At 36.5% G+C, this 19,457-nt stretch overlaps 1 protein-coding gene across 2 annotated transcripts in view; it reads right to left on the reverse strand.

The window, feature by feature from the left end:
- The window catches only part of LOC150078255 (A-type potassium channel modulatory protein KCNIP1-like), a 272,358-nt gene extending 254,196 nt beyond the window's left edge, over positions 1-18,162 (reverse strand). For both annotated transcript variants that reach the window (XM_090385011.1, XM_090385010.1), the window contains exon 1: positions 18,051-18,162. In XM_090385011.1, the coding sequence (XP_090241137.1) occupies positions 18,051-18,072 (22 nt within the window). In that variant the 5' untranslated portion in view covers positions 18,073-18,162. The remainder of the gene's footprint in view (positions 1-18,050) is intronic.
- Between the last annotated feature and the right edge of the window lie 1,295 nt (positions 18,163-19,457).

Genomic DNA, 19,457 nt, shown 5'->3' on the forward strand with positions numbered 1-19,457 from the left:
CTTAGGAACATCACGTGCGATTTTGCCTACGTGATGTTTGGTATATTTTCGCAGAATTATTCAATCATTTGGTGTTGAGTGAGCATTAAAAGATAGGGGAATGGCGAGTTGTTTTAGCGAAAACGTTGTGTTTACTGTCAGTATCTTACGCCATATTGCGCTAGTATATTACAGAATGTCTGTACACGTGCGAGTTGAAACAGTACTGACTGTGAAATGGTGTTTATTATTATAAAATATGCTAACTCTGTGTACTATAATAAATTTTCTATTTATACTCCTGGACGGCCGCGTAAGGTCAGAATAGCTTACAAAATAAAGAGAATACAAGGGCATTACCATATTTAGCAATCATGCGGGCTTGAACCACGGTCAGCTGAAACGCGCGTAAAAATGTACCCTCGCGTTTTTCACTCTATCAGGGTTAGAGTTAGATGAATTGTTAACTAATATATTCAAGATTTTTTACATGTATATTTTTATATAAACGTATACAGTTGTTCTCACCTTTTACAACTCAACAATTTGTTCGTCTTCTTCATTAGTTTCTTATAAAAACGCGCTTCCATAATGAGGCATTGTTTATATAGAAACAAATGTACAGTACTAAACAGGTGGCAGTTTTAGTGGCTGTGTTAAAGTGTGCTCTCAGTTATATTAAAATTTGGTGGTTGAAGCATAAAAAACTGAAAATACATCTTACCATACAGAAGAAGAGGTACAGAGGATTCATTAGATACAAATTTTGTATCTGTGTGGTAAATATTTAGGCTCTAAGATTAAAATAACAGTTTAACGGTTAGCGCGGTCGAAGAATACAGAAGATTATGCAGCGGTTAATGCCATATAAAAGGGGTGTAAATTTGAAATACAGGAACGAATATTTTAAAACATAAGAAATGTATTTATTGGGGGTTAAGACTGTGCGAATCATCATGAAAATATGTTTATGGTAAGGACACGTTGCATTCCATATGGGTTGGGAGAAAATTATTTTAAAATATATTCGACATAATTAATTAGAAATATTGGACATTAATTGGACATTGAAGAGGGAAGAAGATGGATAATAGCGTCACCTTATGAATAAAATCATTGACTGTAGATATAATAACTACTGGTGCGAATCTAATGAATAATATATATAGACGACCTCTGGAAACCAGGCAAAAAACAGTTGTAATCAGCCTTCTGCACTAAATGGGGCTCTTCTGTAGTCACCTTTCCTCTTCAAGAGCATCTCGTGGGATGCATGATGACTCTTCCCATGATTAAAGCCGGCCCCTTTCAAAATCGACCATGTGGTAGGCAATGGCATACCACCACATTATCCGATGCCACAGAAACCATAACAAAACCAACTCCAAAAACTGCTGTTAAAGGAAGACCTGAAACTAGGTGGAAGGATGGGATCAGTGAACTTTTGGGGGTGACATTTTGCGATGCCGCTCGTATAGCATATGATGGATGCAGTTGGAGGATTTTGTTGTTGGTGGCCACAACAGCTCCTCAGGGAACTATGTGACTGGAAGAAGGACTAAACAGGTAACAACAAGAAGTGGCTCGGTTACATAATCACGCGTGCACATATAATATCAATAAGAGAGATATTTAGCCGTTACTTAAGTCTGTGCGGTTTGTGATCCTTCTACATAAGGAAGTATTGTATAGGTTTACCGCTTTTTCTACATTTTACTCTGCAGTGTAATAAAATATCATAATGTAAACTTTTAAAAGAAGGAGCAGAAATAATTGGAATTTAAAAGTAGACAGTTGTTTTTAATGCGGATTTACTGTAACACGCCATTACGCGAAATATAAAAGATAACTGTGAAAAAGGGTACAACTTATGCGCCAAATATACGATTGAGCATGAATTTTAAAGGCAATAAAACAGAAGTCGAGTCGACATATACTCTGGTATGTACAGTACATCATCTGTAAAGATCAAAGAAATTTATACTTACTATTCAGAAGTCTTGTTACTTCAGAAGTCCAGGTAATTTAGACCTGATAACTATAAGATTTTACTACTTTAACATAAGCATATGTACTATATTATTACATAGCTCAAGTCTGTTTTGTGCTATGTAATGTACGAGTACTTTTTAATATGAATGGTGTATATAAATTTTCAGCAAAATTAGCTTTCCAAACACGGTTATACATTTTTTTTTTTACTCAAATAACATGAGGCAGCGTTTCTCAAACTGTGTAGCGCGATCCCTCGGGGGATAGTAAGCATATTAGAGGGGGATCGCAGCTGTTTCCTGCGCACCTTTAAACTTGTTTCTGCTTTGCATACACAGTTGCGCCGCTTATTACATTGAGACGGGTGTGAGAATATTTTTGGTAGAGCAGTGACGGTTCAATGTATAATGTATACAAAAAAATCATCTTTGTATATGCATAGTAAAAATGAGGGTTAAATCTCAGATATGATATTACCATTCGCTTCACTAACTAAATCACAAGACACAAGCCCCCTTTCCCGCGCGCATGCTATTTATCTATTATGTTTTGTGTCTCTTTTTATCACAGTGTTGGTAAGTGTTACTAGTCATGGTAAAAAAAATCTAAAGTTGATGAAGTTTTATTTAATGTCGGTCCATTAGTTAACCGTATTTATGTTTCTTACTACATGATTCCAGATTTGATATGTTTCGTTTATTTCCAATAAAATATTAGCAATCAAAGTTATTGGGATATTTTTACTGTCCAATTTTAACTTCAATGTAATCATTAGTTTTATCATGAAGGAAGGAATGGGTTCATTTATAATTTTAGGAGGTCGCGGTATCACAAAATTTTATAACCCCTGACACAAGGTAATAAGGGGCATACCGTTCACCAAAGTTAAAAATGCTAATAAAAAAGTATTACAAAAATACTTCATATCAAATTAACGCCTCTGTACTAGTGTGCTATGTAAAAAATCAACAAAACTCGTAGAATTACTGTATAATACTGAGTAGCTACTTTATTAGGTTTAAATGTAAACTTTCAATTAACAAAATTTAAACGAATAAAGTTTAAATGTCATATTCTCGTTGATCTACTTCACTCTTCAATGCCAGTAATCGGACCAGAGACCAGGAAAACGTCAGAATTGCCACCGGCAATGAACCGAAAGGTCTGCCACTTTCAACCCGAAACTGAATTGGCTTCAACACAATGGAAACACCTGGTTCACCACCGACAAAGTAGTTTAAGGCTGTGCAGGCAGCAAGAAAGGTATTGATTATTTTTTTATTTACTTTTCTTTGGTACATCATGGTGTTCTTGTTCTCATGCACTTGTAAATGCCTGGAGCTACTATGAATGCGTTATCATATTACACACTTCTGAAAAAACTTAGGGACCCAATTCGAAGAAAACTGGGCTATGCTATTCAGACGTGGAATGGTGCTGTGACAACGCAAGGCTGCATACAACATATGCAATCCAAGAGCCCATGAATGGTTTGGGATGTCAACTCCACGATCATCCTCCTTACAGTCTTGACCTTGTTCACAGCTCTTTCCATTCATTTGGCGGTAAAACGTTTTTATAACGATTTAGAGAGTGAAAATTAATGTACGTCGCTGGTTACGACATGTATCGACGTCTCTTTACGAAGCAGGTTTCCACAGTCAAATAAAGTGATAGTGTAAATTGGGTAAATGTTTTTGGTGAGATGTTGAAAATGCTGTGTTCAGATTAGTTTTCTGGATAGTTTTTATGACGTACTTATTATGATTCTCCCTTTTAATAATACAGCAGCACTATTTGTATACTCCAATCGACTGTAGCTGCTTTCCTGTTGTCAGTGCGTGTTATCAAATATCATTAAGTTTTTTTTTTTTGTATTTCTTTTTATTTTATATCCTTTTACTTATATAGTATTGGTAATAGTATAAAAATAGCATACTGATGCAAGGAAATAAACTTATTGAACATCTGCCGGAAAAAAAAAAGGAATAATATTCCCATCTCCGAAAAGTGCCTATTCAATTGGTTTTTGAATTTTTCCACTCTCTCCACCTTGGCCACTTTTCAAGCAACTCATTGTAACAATTCAGAGCACGCTACCCGAAAGTAAATCTCATTAGATGAAGTTTTCCGATACTCCCTAAAATTTTATATTTGTTGCCGTCTATTTTTCGTCTCCCTCAACGGTGAGAATATTCCTCCATCATTCATCTTGCTGATCGTCCTGAGAGGCTGATATACTTTAATCAAATCCCTGACACGTGTATAGTTGCTAAGCGCTACAGACCAATCACCTAAACCGCTCCTCATAGTAATAATTCTTAGCACGCTCTTCACCGATCTGGTGACCCTTTTATGCACCGTCTCCAAAAGTTCTATTTCTTTCTTTAGATGCAGCCTCCAGACAAGGATACAATATTCCAATCAAGGGCGCGTCATGGTCACGCCAACATGGATAATGACTTCCTTTTCTCTATTAGCAGAATTCCAATAAATCATAAAATAGAACGTCATATGTCTTTCTTTCCACCTGTTTACACTGCATGTTGAACTTTATATCTTTCTGTATCGTAATTCCCAAGTCTTTCTCATCCAGTACATACTATACTGTAATTCCTGTCTCCATAATCTTTAAACTATTTCTGGGTTTCTGTTCCCCAAGTGCATGGTAGTATTAAATTTTAGATGACGTTTTTGAGCTCATACTTGAAGTCGGCCTTAATCCTTTTGAAGTATCATAGCCTGGTTCTGATCGTTAAACCATCAAACCTTTAATTCGTCAGCAAATTTTGACAGTTCCCCCTGTATTCTCCCATCAGTGTCATTTAGGAAAATAAGAAACAAAACAGGTCCGATCCTGAGGAATATCACTTGCTACTCCAGTCGACTCTGAAGTCCATTTATGACCATCTTCTGTCCCCTGTCCTTCAGTCAACTCCTTATCCACTGATGACTTTACTATTCTCCCGACCTGTCCTAATACAACAATCTGTCATGAAGAACTGTATCAAAAGCCTTACTAAAATCCAGATGTATAATATCAAAGTTGTTTCGTACAACCAACTGCTTTATAACCTAATAATAGTAATTTATCACATTAGTTAGGCAAGATCTCCTCTTCACGAAACCATGCTGAGACACATTTACTCGCATACATCACTCTTGTGGAGATATTACTGTATTGCTTCTTTAACCATAGATTTCATTATCTTACCACATAAGCCAAATTCGTTGTTCTGTAAGTGGCCATCGCATCTTTGGCTTCTTCCTTATATATTGCGAAGACATTCTCACTTTTCCAGTCCAAGGGAATAATTCCTGAATCTAATGATGATCTCATTAGTATTATCGACGTTTTCAATATAACTGGATGTACACCATCTGCCTTGAAGCTTTACACTCTCTCAGCCTCAGTTGTTCTTCAAGATAGTCACTCTCTAATATCATATCGTCGCCTATTTTACAACGATTAAACTTGGCTTCACTGTTTCGCTCTTGGCACTAGGGAGAACGTGCCTTAATTCTCATGGTGCAAGAGTACAGTACCATGAGAATCAAGTTTTGGTAAGGTAAATGCTGTCAACAGTCGATGCGTGGGTATCAGTATAATGGAAGAGGCAGCAACGAGGTATGATTATTGATGCTGTTGTTGTTGTTGTTGTTATTTGGTTTTTAGGAGCATTAGCAACTAAGGCCATATTGCTCCCGGATATGCGGTGGTCATTCCCTGAATGACCTTTCCGCATCCTCCGTATTTGGTGGTGACGGGCTCGAACCCCGGTCTAATCAAGAAGCGTGTGCTACGCACTGCTGCTCCTTCCCACCTGGCTACGGAGGCGCCTGATTATTATTGATGCAAGCTGAAAAGACTTCATTCTATATTAATCATCAAAATCATGTACTTACCCAGAAATCAGGAATTCCATCTACTGGACAGCATACAGGAATATTCGACATTTGCATATTTTTCACAGGAGCTCTTTTCAAGACGAAGAAACAATCCTAACATCCATCCTAGGAACATACATGCCAACCGAATAGTGAATAATATACATCCAACTGCTGATATGGAGACTTACCAATTGTGATAAACACCTGGATGCGATTAAATATCTTGATGTGACTAAAACCTCTAAACAAGACAGACTGAGAATCTCCAGTTGTGACAAATACCTGGACATATAAAGCCACTGAGGGGACTTGTTTTCCCAGCCGCGACCTGCACATCTTCAATTATGACAGTTACTTGGACAGTTACTAAACCACAGAAAAGGACCTTGCCTCTCGACCATGACTTGTGCGCCAAGTGGCGATCAATACCAGACTCTTGTCTGGTATCTTTTGACTCCCATTCCCTTGCCCCATTCGCTTAGTGGAGTTTACTCCACCTAATAATTTTGAGGACACCTTCCTCTAAGCCTCAATTCTTGCTATTCCCCCCCTTTACATAGTACTGTATACTTCGCAAGAGTACTTATGGCGCAGTTGTGGGAAACCACTTGTGTCGCCCCCCTTCGCAGACACTATGTACGCTAATTCCATTTTGAGGTAGAGCATCTAATGGATTGGTTCCGACATACCTTTGAATGTACCAGTAGTGGCTAACAAGGGAAAAACCCACCAGCTTGCAGAAAAACTGTGGTGAAAAACCAATGATAGATGAAGATGGTGGAGATGACTGCAGAAGTTTGTGCGAACCAGTAGGATATTCATAGTGTCCCTATAACCGCAGAGTACAATGTCAAAAGTCACTTTCAGCACGACTATTTGACTTCACATTCCCTCTTGAGTGTACATGACAGAATACCGTGGTTGGACAGTGAACGAGTAAACGTAAATGATAAAATCATTTACGTTTACTCGTTTCGACGGAAAAGTAGCTGTGTGGTGAGTGTGCAGACTGGTGCGCTTTGGTCTGAAAAGTGTTTTGCTGGGACAGTCTAGGTCTTCTGATACGTATGCAAGGACGTTTGATGGCACCGACGTTGCCGACCACTTACACATGTTGACGTTGTCAATGTAACCTGACAGTGATGGCTTTTTCTCGCAAGATAATAAACCGTATCAGATATGTACAGGAACGTTTTTCTGAATGAACATTTTGAAGATTTCAGCCTTCTCCAGTGGCCACCAATTCCCTTGATTCAGACCCCATCGAACATCTTTCAGACATACAGATCTGCCATCCTCCACTATTGAACAATTATGGCATGATATACAGATTTCATGGCGATCCACATCCATGCCACTATGTATGCGAGCCCACGGAGGCCCGGCCTCTGGCCTCCTTCTTGCCTGAAAGGCTTATACATCGATGTTGTTGAATTTAAAATAAATAAACTTTTTGTTTATACTTCGGGACAACCACATAAATTCAGAGGAGATAATATTTTGTTTAGTTGATTTGCCTGTATTTTCGGGATTAAAAATCAGAGTAAATCAGTCACACAACCCTCTCACGAGACCGACTAACTCTCTCACAATCTAAGAAAAGCAAAAGTTCCTTCTCTCAAGGGCAAATTCGAACCTAGGCCTATTTTACATGGGTTGGGAGAATACCAGTTGTAGTCGCAATAGTTTTATAGTCAAGCTACTAGCATTTATACAATACACTTTATATGCTTATAAATTATTTCTTTTTCGAGCTATGAAATTGTACATAAGAACTTTAATAGGATATTAAAAATTAGCAAATTCTCTGTTTAACTAGGCGTAACTCAACCTTTTAAGCTTGAAGTTAACAATATAGTGAAGAGTAAAATATTAAATTAAATAAACTAAAACAGAATGCTCCTGAAAAAAATAGAATTACATTGATGAGAAAATAATAAATGCAGCTGTGTATTCAGTAAACTTCCATCCAATTACAAATTATTCTCGTTAGAATCTGTTGCAATAGAATGGCATCACCAAAAAAATACATGATTTTCTTAATGCACATCCACCCCTGGAGGTTTCTTCAGTTTGAAATGCAAACAGTGTGAAAATATTTCTACTGTATCACGCGTAACCAGAGAGCTTTGTGGGGGGAGCGTAGACTGTTCATTATTGTTATCTTACCTAACCAGTCATTTTGCTACTACCTGGCGATAAGATGCCATCTAAAGCTTCAAGTTCAAGCCACCAGTACTTTCAAGTCATTCATCTGAGATTATTTAAAAACTTATAGAAAGTGCGTACTTTCTTTCAGAGAATTCTTTTCAGTTCATTTAAATTTAAATTTTATTTTTCATTCTTCATCACATTGTCAACTTAGCGGATATAGTTCAGTTACTTATAGTTAAACAGTACCTTTTGTAGTTTTTAATATAGCAATTTGTTTCTTAACTTGAAGCAATTGCTAAAATTTGTATCTCTCAAAGAAATACAATAATTTGATCCCTTTCACCTTGTTCTGCTGAGGGCACATCTGCTCGGACAATTTCCGCTAAAACCCTGGTTATATTAGGAAAATATGGTAAGTCTTATATTTAAAAAAAAATATATTATTGGCAAACCTTGAGTGAAATTAATCTCTGACAGGAATGCTTTATTACTTAAATTACTGGTCGTGAAAATATACAGGTCTACGCAAAGAGCCTGAGGCAGGAAGCAATCTCCTCCATTTAGTGAACTAATTTCAATTTAAATTGTATAGCAAACTGCACTCTAAATCTTTTACGTGATTCACTTCCTCCTGTATATCTCATACTCCTTTCTACCTTACCAGGTTTCAGGAATTCGTTGCCCCCCCCCCCCCTAAAGACAGTTCCAAACAATTACACAATTTATTAATCTTACAAACATATCAGTCTGATACCTGTTTCCATTAATAATGTCATTTATCAATTTTCAATTCTAAACGAGGTTGACTATCTCTGTGGTTGCACTGTGCATACCAGATGGACAGGAATAAGCAAATCGTCGATCAAATGACACTTAGTCAATTAACGACCATTTACTTTTCACTCCATTGCATTTTACTTAGACGGATTAAACCCAAATACGCAGCCTCACTTAGCAGGCGTTTTAATTCATCGTAACTAATGATTATCAAACAATGTTTAATTTATTATCAGGTGTGGCTTGCACAGTCAACACCTAATTTTAATACACCACATTTGCATATAATTACATTTCTAATTAATGAAACAGAGAATACCGTGATGTTAGGATTATATTAATAAAATTAGATTGAGATAGTTGGCAACGATTTACCTTGAAAATTGCTTGTGTTCTAAAGGCCAATATGTTATTTTTTCCCGAGTTTTCCATTGACAGGAATTAAGTAATCAAACATAGAAAGAAAACCTCTATTATCAAGAATTAATCAGTTTTGTTTTATGAAAAGAAACATTAGTGAAACTACAAATTCTATCCCACCCCCTTGCTTTTAACAACCATACTAAACTTGGGACTACAAGACCTTTTGAGCCTCCCGCTGTGGGTAGCCCTGACGATGTGATAGTTTCGCCAAGGAAAGAAAGAATATATTATTACATACTATAATAATATTGAGGGATAGCAATCTCATATTAGAGAATGTTTGTAAACTAAAAATCAAGTTAATAAAATAAATACAGGGTGACTCAAAACTTGTGCATCACAGGAGATTTGGGTTGTATTGACTACGAAATTGTTTAGACTGCAATCACGCTGGAAGCGAATTTCTCATAGTGCGAAGTATCAGTACATCGTGTGAACAATTACAGTTATATATATATATAAAGTAACTAAATTTTAGTATGAACAGTTAGTGTGACGTTGGCGCGATGTTGTTTTAAGTGCAGTCTCCATACTTGGAAAAAATGTTCAAAGTGCAGTCTTACAATTGCTGTTTACATTCGGATTATGACCTTCCTTGCAGTCTGTTTACGCTCACGGAGAGAGAGAGAGAGAGAGAGAGAGAGGGGTTTCCAGGACTTGGCAGCCTGAGAGCGGGATTTCTGGCACCCACCGGTATTGCACTACATGCGGTGGGTGCGGGATTATAGTATAAATTGCACAGACAGCGCAGTAGACACAGGCCTGGGGAAGGGCGCCCAGGTGGTGCCTGGTGCCCATCCCTAGGCTATCTGGTTTTTTTTTTGGGGGGGGGTTTACAACATATTACACATACATATACACACATGTAATACTGCAGGCCTATTTGTAGAAGTTCTACTTGAATACAGATTATATAGGTGGAGATGGACGACGTCCGAATGCCACCATAGACATATATACATACACTCACGGAGAACTTCATGTCTCTCAGCATTGTAACTCCCAAATTCCTTTCTTCTTTTGCTGTTTTTAATTCAACCCCTCCAAGTGTATACGTTGCTTTGGGATTGCTATTCCCAAGTGTAAGACCTTACATCCTGCTGCATTAAAACACAGCTGCCATTTTTTTGATCATCCTTGAAGTAGATCCAAGCCGTTCTAATCATTAACTATTCATACGGTTCTTCATACAGTAGCTGTAATAATGGAAAATGGCTGGAAGTCAAGAGAAAAATAAATTTTGGATGGATAGCATTCAGGAAATATAGTCACATACTGAGGAGCAATATCCCAATTTGTCTGAAACGTAAAATAATGAACCAATGTATACTCCCCACCATGACTTATAGAAGTGAAACTTGGGCACTCACCAAAAGAATGGAAGAGAAGCTGAGAACTACACATGGATTAGACAGAAAACTCAAGTAGAGGATATTCTTATCAAAACTAAAGAACTAAAATGGTCTTGGGCAGGACACATAGCTCGAAAATATGATGACAGATGGACTAAGAAAATAACAGAATGGTACCCAAGAGGAGCTAGAAGAAAACCTGGAAGACAAAGGCGGAGATGGATAGATGAAATTCATGAGTTTTTGAGTAGTAAATGGATGGCCAGTGCTCAAAACAGAAGAAACTGGAAAGTTGCTGGAGAGGCCTTCATCCTGCAGTGGATTGAAAATGGCTGATGATGATGACGGTTCTTCGTGTTGTCTGCAAATTTTTAAATTATAAACAACGGTGGGTCCGGTACCAATCCTTGAGGAATCTCCCCCCTTTTACCCCTAACTCTATTCGGAGAGTAACAACATTAATGGCGCTAGTTGTCACATTACTTGTCCTAACTAGTAGATCAAGCTCACTTATTTTATTGAAAACACCCCTAACATCACTAAAGACATAATTAACACTAAGCTTATTGTATTGTTTACTATCCTTAAATTATTTAAGATTGTTTTCCTAGCATCTGCTTCCGGTTCGTTTAAAACAGGCATGCCAAACTGATGGACCTCTGGTATTTGTTGTGCGATCCGCGTTCAACTTGAACAGGTTAAGAGGATTAAATCCATATAAAAATAATAAGAAATGGTGATACACTAATATTAGATTTAAATAAAATTCGTATTTATTTGAACGATCATGAAATGTTAACAGTCATGAGAATGCTTATTTTTGCGCAAGTGGAAATACATGAAAATATTTAATATATTTCTTTCAATAATGCTACTGGTATGCTTTGTGCACACTAGTGCAGTCTACTAGCGCTTCTGAGTTTGGCACCCTGTTTTAAAACGTCACTGCTCCCGGCACATCTTTCCGATATCGGCTTTTACGCCTCATACAAAAACTCATGAAATCTGTAAGTTACTTCGACCCATATCATCAGATAAACGCGTATTAATACTACCCCATATCCATCTCAGCTAGCAGTCCCTGCAACCTCAAGGTCTCAGTGATATTAGCGAAGACCCTTGCACTACTTTGTTCTAATGTATTCCGTCGCTACAAAACTATGAAATGAGGAATTACCTCTATGATATCCTGCAGAACACTTCAATACTTATTCTCTCTGTAGTTATAATGAGTATAAAATATATTAAATGAATTCTAATCACTCGAAGACAAAACTAATGATCAAATGCACCAGGAATCATGGTCCAAGAATCTCCAACCCAACCTCAAATACATCAACCAAAATCACCGAGTGAAAGAAGACATTAAGTCCGTACTCAAAAAACGAGTGCTAAAATAATTTTTAGGAAATTTTAAAAATTACATCTCCTGAAGCTGACATGGCTTTTCAACCAGAGTCATGATCACAGGATAGTAAAACACGAAGTGCATAATTAAATATATAATAGAGAGATTATTTGTTCTCTTAGTGCATGCGCATAAAAGATCAAGCATTTGAGATGGGACAGGAGCGATGTACATTTACTGAATTTTGATGTGGTTTAATTTCTAGAGTGTTCGCAATTAATAATTTAGTGTAATCATGTTGGATGTTAAGTATATTTGCTTCATTGAATAAAAAGGTGTGGTTTTCATTGACCGCATAGAAGACAAGTTCTGAAGCGGAGGGAAGAACGGAAGCTTAGTGCTGCTTTATTCTTGTATCGAGTGTGCACTGCGTGGATCCTTGGTATGAGGAGTCAGTCCCTGCAAGATATATTGTAAAGTAACTCATTTCTATGGAACGTGAAAGAAGATTGTACTGACTGATTATTAAGGACGGCATGTAATTTATTTGTTGGCTTGGCTACAGTTTTAAATTCTGTTTCTTTAAAAATTCTGCTTAACTGTTTATACCATTGTTCTATATATGGCAAGGACATTGTTTTATATATGGTAATTCCTCATTTCATAGTTAATGTTATATAACGTAGGACTTATTGAGTCGGTGTAGCTCTGTCATTTATTAAATCTCTACAAAACTGATTCATGCTAGGGTGGGCAACATTGATAAAAAAAATTTTCCCCAAAAAGCCTTTTTTGGGGAAAAGAGTTTCTAGAGTCTTGACTATTCCATAAGGCTTTCAGACTAAAATCTCTCCTATCGTTTTATGCAAAAAGACGTACATTCTGAGCTAAATAGCGGCATTTTTAAGCATGTCCCCATACTTATCCAGCAGATCGTCACTTCGTGTACACTTAATATTATTAGTTCCTGCATCAGTAATAATATACTCGTTATCTTCCCTTAAAGACTGACAACCTGTTGTTAACATCATCAGTTGTAGCGCTCCCGGCAGACACACCCAGACTTCCATCTATCCTTTATTTAATAAATGCTTCCCGTAAGAAACATCGATGTAAATACTATGCCATATGTATCTTACTTCTCCTGTCATTGGCCTTTGATAAATAAAATTATACTTCACTTATAACCACCAAGACTTTATTCATTTACATCTTACCCTTCCTCTAATAATACCAAGACGGATTCACGCCTTAAACGATTGCGGTTGGGTCCCAGTACACAACCCACCCCAAATTTTTAAATTTTATTTTTAAAATCTGCATACTTTTAAACGCGGAAGGGTAAATTTTGAAGTAGGTTATAAATTTTTGTTTATCGATCACAAATGTTTATTATTGAGAACAATAAAACAAAATATTTTATGTTTAGGGGGTTGCGGGTAAAGCTGGGCTTCATAAGGGGTCTCCGGGTCTCAGCCCCGGAGACCCCTTTTGAAGTTTGCGAGAAACAGCATCAAGCATATATATCTGACCACAGAATTGCATAGAAAGCTGCAAGTGTTATTTTGAGTAATGTACTTGTGCAAATATTGATGCAGGTGATGACTACATGTAATGCTTGATTTTCTTCTCATTGTGCTTCAGTTAAAAATTGAAAAAAAAAAATGGAAGTGAATAAAATGGAATTTTAGTGAATAAAAATGGAAAATAATAGATTCATAGAATAAAAAATAAAAAAAAAATTGTCGTTATCATAGTTTTTGTTCCCAAGATAATGAATTCTGTTAAAATACGAGAAAATAAGGAAAAAAATAAGGAATTTTTATCAGCGCACAAGCTCTGCCGAAAGCGCGGTTATTAGATAATCTACAGAGGAACACTTGAAGCTGAACAGCACACCTTAGGACCAAGCAGAGAAACATTCTCTGAACATGTGTAACGATTTTTCAGTTGATTACTTTAATTATTCAACATTATCATAGTTGGACTATAGAACATTATATCAACCCCAATTAACAAGTTACGGTTCTGGTGTTGCAACAATTTCATCGACGTTATTTGTTTATGGACTGCAGGCATGCAGACTCACTATTACTAAAACGATAGCGTCAAAGAAATTTTACGCAGTCTATTAAAACAGATACACACCTACTTTCGCATATCTGGTATCCACAGGAAACTGTATAATAAGAGCATATCCCAGCTGTTTTTTCAGCATAACCTTCAAATTTGAGAAATAAATTTATCCTGACTCCACAACGACGAAAAAAGTCCCTGAGAATAATGTGTTCCAAGTGACAAAGAATAAAATCAGGATTTCGTTACAGACTTCTAAACCAATACTAGTTGTAACACAACAATATATCTTATTGTTGTTTGTTTGTTATTTGGAGCATTAGCAACTAAAGGCATATTGCTCCGGGAATATTTCAAGGGTCATTCCCTTGACCTTTCCGCATCCTCCGTATTTGGTGGTGACGGGCTCGGACCCCGGTCTAATCAAGAAGCGTGTGCTACGCACTGCTGCTCCTTCCCACCTGGCTACGGAGGCAGCTCAATATATATATATCTTATCTGTGGGATTATCAGTTTATCCGTTTCACATCAGAAGCCTGTTGATCGGCAAATATTGGCTCCCAAGCTGAATTAATGCTTCCTTATCACGTCATCGATCCTTCATTCTCTCAAAAGTCAGACTTCGCATCTCCCTAAGAATTACATTTTAGCAGTGTCTCATCCGTAAAAGTAACTTAATATTTTTAAACCTCTTCACTCTCAATGATAAACATTCCAGATATATCAAAACATTGCCACAAACCAAGATGCCACAAACTTAGACGACGTCTAAGGTTGCTGAAGATTCGCCACCAACAACTTTGATTAAATGACGAGCGTTGAAAAATGTTCCCAACAAAACCCATCGAAATCGTAAATAAGCTTAAAATTGATCTCGTAGAATACTGCATTATCAAAGAGTACAAAACTTAACTGAACAGGAATACCTACAAAGCTGTGTAATATCCAAATTCTAAAATTCATAAGGGTGCTTTTTTGTATATATTCATGTTAAAACAGGAAAACTCAATCGAAATATAAAGGTACATTCCGTTAACTGATAAATCTCACTCTCAGACTAAACTAAAAAAATGAAACGAACTTCTTTAATTATTCTAGTTTTACTAATATACTTTACTTTGGAAATTTGGCGAACTGTTCTCAGTCTAAAACTGTTGTACCATATCTTCACTGGTTCAACCTACCTGATTGATCTTTACGTTCCAGCGGTGACTACAAGACAGAATACGACTTTCCACATCAGTAACTAAGTTAGAGATATCCAAGAACTCGTTCTTTAAAAGAACTATGGCTCATCAACAAGTATGATCTGGATATGGCTGTGGACAGGAAACTGATTCACAGAACTATCTGGAGCAAGTTGGCTGGTTGACAGTTGGGTTCAAGGTGAAAATTATGTCTAAATAGTATGTATTATTTTATTTATTTACATCTTAATGTACAATATTTGTATCTTCATGTATTTTCTGTTCTGTTATACACTTTAACTGGGTGTACGCCTGTTGCGTATATTATATGTTAATAATAAATAAATATGAAGAACCTGTGAATGTTACAGTGTACGAGGGTAAAACAAAAAGTAAAGGCAATTCGTTTATAAAACTAACCTCTTCTGACGAAAAAAATCAGATCAAGCACGTTTTTTACTAACAGCAATGCAATTGGAAAACTGAGCCTTCATGATTACACCTCGGCTGTTCAAAACAGACTAAATGCTGGCAACCGGCGATACGTGTAGACGTGTCTAACAACAGTAGGTATGATGACCTTTGGAGCATGTTCTGCCACGACGTGTCAGTTTTACACATAAATTGCCTTTACTTTTTGATTTACCCTCGTACGTAGTAAATGGGAACCTTCGAAACTGATTGCTGATAATAACGTATCCCATTGAAAAGCATACTGAACTACTATCACAGTCCTTGCATTTTTCTGATCTAGCTTGTTGAAATTTTTAGTTATTTCAAAAATTAAAGGCAGCTCCTCTATGATAGAAATTTTGGAACCTTTCTTTCATTGGGAGCGCCGACCGGGCTAGCCGGGTGGGTAAAGCGCCTACCTAGCAACCCAAAGGTCGAGGGTTCGAATCCCGCCTCGGGCTTGGATCAAAGTATTGCAAAAACCTTGGGAGGTGCATTATGGCCACAGAAGCCGATGCGCCAACAACTACTACCAAAAAAAATCATTGGGAGTGATGATTTTCTTCCTAACGACAACTACTAAAGATGCATATGAACCACTGCCGCCAGCTGTGTATACAAGATGGAAGGAGAATTCGTTGAAAAGGAAATGAGAAGAAATATGTAAAAACGAGGAAACTTCAAGTTCTAAAAACAAAGTGTGATGGAAAAATTCTTATAGTGCGTTGCAGTTGAGATATTTATGTATACTGCATTTAATTTATGAATTTTTCAGAGCAAGAGAGAAATGCTACAATTTTAATGCGCTTCGTTGAATGTATCTCCCCCTGCACATGTCTCTTTTCTGCATAACACTTTTGCATGCTCGCAAAGCTACCATAACGTTTAAATTATTCTCATAAAATGATGATTTTTAATGACTTCCAAGATTTCATTTAAAAAAAGCTGCTTTTTTAATTGGCAAGGCATCATAATGGTTATTACACGAGCGTTAATTGCTTATGGTAACTACAACTGTCGTTAATTATATTCGCGGAAATTTCTGCTGTTATTAAATAAATATGAATATTTAAAAAACAGCAGAGTTGCACCCATGGGTTATTCAACAAGCACAAAGTAATGAAAATAAAATTCGTTTTGGAAAGCATCTGAGCATTTATTCACATATGTATTATTATTATTAACGCTTATTTTTACGTATTTTAATATGGTGCAGCAATAAATAAAACGAATTTCAGTATTCAAACGGTTTATCCAGAAACATGTTCATTTTTCAGTGAAAAATCTACTTCTAAAGCATTTATTTCAGCGATCAACAAGCTTTTTGATTTTATCAGAGCATTTTTTACCATTCTATGGTAAATATTTTTAACAGCTTCAAATATAAGAACGATTGAATGGCTCTGAAATGCTCAACAGTGGTACAATCGAAAGGACTTCCATTTTTAAAAGTGAGCATCAGTAGTATCATTCCCAATTTTATACAGTGAATATTTTATAGATAGTTTTTTATAAATATTTGAAACTATAAATACTTGTTAAGGCATGCAATAGTATAGGTATGTGCTGTTGTGATAATACGTAAGGGTGCTTATAACCATGACAAATTAAATTGTAACTTCTTTATTTACGCACTCTTGTGTTATTATGTATGCCTTTAAAACACCCATAACGACTTGAATTTAATAATACAGGCGATATTTATTATAATCGTGGAATTATGAAATCTTATATTACAAATTGTTTTCATTTCGAAATTTTCTTATAGTTTTAATGATGTTTCATTGCACCGATTAGTTTGATATATTGTCATAATTCCTAATCCCTATTAAGGTAACTTCCATGAGACATTGATTCGAATATCATGAAATGGAAGAACCAAGACCTGCTTAAAAGCGAAAATAGCAATATAATGTTGCTACCAAGAGTAAATGTACCATCTGTGGAGTGTAAAGGCAGTCAGCAATGCCATTATAATATGAGAAATTTTATCTAGAGTTAACACAAGATAGAGAACGTGGGCATCAACTAAAGCAGTCGTGGATAGAATACAGAAAGATGAATTTGGAAATACTGACTGATTTATGTCCCTTTTGTTTTGCTCCTTTCCCAAATGATACTGTTTAGTAAATTCTTCGCTATTTCATCCGTGAGCTCCCTTCTAAGGCTTCCAACAATCTCTCTCTCGTTTGTATCCAACTGAACTCTTCATTGCGACGAGTAAAATATATATTAAACCTGTCTCATACTCTGCCATTGCCTGTTAGCATTCGCGGCTTACTGCAAACATCGTCACCCGAAATAGGTCACAGCTGAGCTGCTGTGTCTGGTGGAACACGCATTATACATCAAAGTAACAAGTAGTTGCCGAGCATATTACGCAACGAAAGAAAAAATTGAGAGAGAAAGCGTACCTACCGCTGTCTCCTCCTCCGAACATGGTGATCCCAGGCAGCGGAGGAAGGTGATACACCGGGTCACTAAGACCACCACGCACTGTCTTCTTCCTAATTCAAGCTTGCTATGCCTCTCGCTCTCTCTGATCACGCTTCCACATAGCACAGTGTGGGGCACGCGGGCATACTCGCACGAGACTGCGCGTGTAGATGCGCGTGTCCTAAGAGCGCGAGATAACGCCACTCATACGTAAGATTTTTTTTCTCTTACAACAGTCATACGTACGATTTACTGTGATGTAAGACTGTTTGATTAATAGGAAAAGTCTCTAACTGGACGAACCCTAAATGTTTTGCTTAAAATTACCATAACACGTGGTCATGAATATTCACTACTCAGAAGTGTTTTTGTAGTTGATAATATCTCTAGGGTTCCATTGAAAGAAATGCTTTCCTTCTGTTTTTTAAGATAATCTACAGAATTACTGCAGTGCTCGCATCTGTTGCATTTATCGATCTAGTAACTCCGTTAGTTATGGGGAAAGGAGACTTCGGCGGCTTTAAGGAAAGCGAAGAGACAAAGACATGTGGTACTGTTAACGGATAAGCTAAACACAACAGTAAAAATGATGATTGTGGATCCATATACAGTAGTATTAATGATCTCTACTTTGACAGAATGTACAGCCAAAATGTTCATGCTCTTTTATTTATGTGTTAATTTGCCGAAGCATAGTGTAATCGCGCACATACTATACATGGGTAGAAAGCATTATTTCTGCGTACTTGTCTAGGGAGAGGGCGCAACCGGTTTGATATAAAGTTCACCTAGATAATATTATGTGTTTGAATTACACAATTAATATTAAAGTTTAACTGAACTTTGATATAAATCATAAATTTCAAAAGTCAATAGGATGTGCGAAAAGTTTACATTCCAGTTGCGATTCTTATCTAGTCGTGTGTTCTCTATAATCCTGTCTTTAACATGACTACAAATGTAAGCCTATTTTTTAATTATTACTTGTTTTAGTATAAAATTAGCCATTTTGAAATTTATTCTTTTAATGTTTCAAGTTAACAGGAATTCTTATAGTGATTCTCTTGCAAGTCACGAATTTTCTAGGATTCGTCACTATAAGGCACTAATGAAAGTTTTGCATATTGCCTATTTTTATAAGAATATTTGTTGTAAATAATTATAATTATCTGTATAAATAAAGCAGTCATTTTTGATTTTCGTTTTTTTTTCAGATGTTATGCAGTCCATTATAAATTTGAAAGCCGGATATCCGAACTGAGAGCATCTATAATCAAAGGGATTTGTTTTTTCCATAGGAATGGGGAAATAGTAAAATCCTTCAGGCGCTTCTTTCAACTAGGCAAACAAAACATTTGTAAGTCATAATTTTATTTTTTGTCATAAAGT

Source organism: Mastigoproctus giganteus, chromosome 11 (assembly GCF_048544385.1).
Source record: "Mastigoproctus giganteus isolate SK-2022 chromosome 11, ASM4854438v1, whole genome shotgun sequence".
NCBI classification, from domain to species: domain Eukaryota; kingdom Metazoa; phylum Arthropoda; class Arachnida; order Uropygi; family Thelyphonidae; genus Mastigoproctus; species Mastigoproctus giganteus.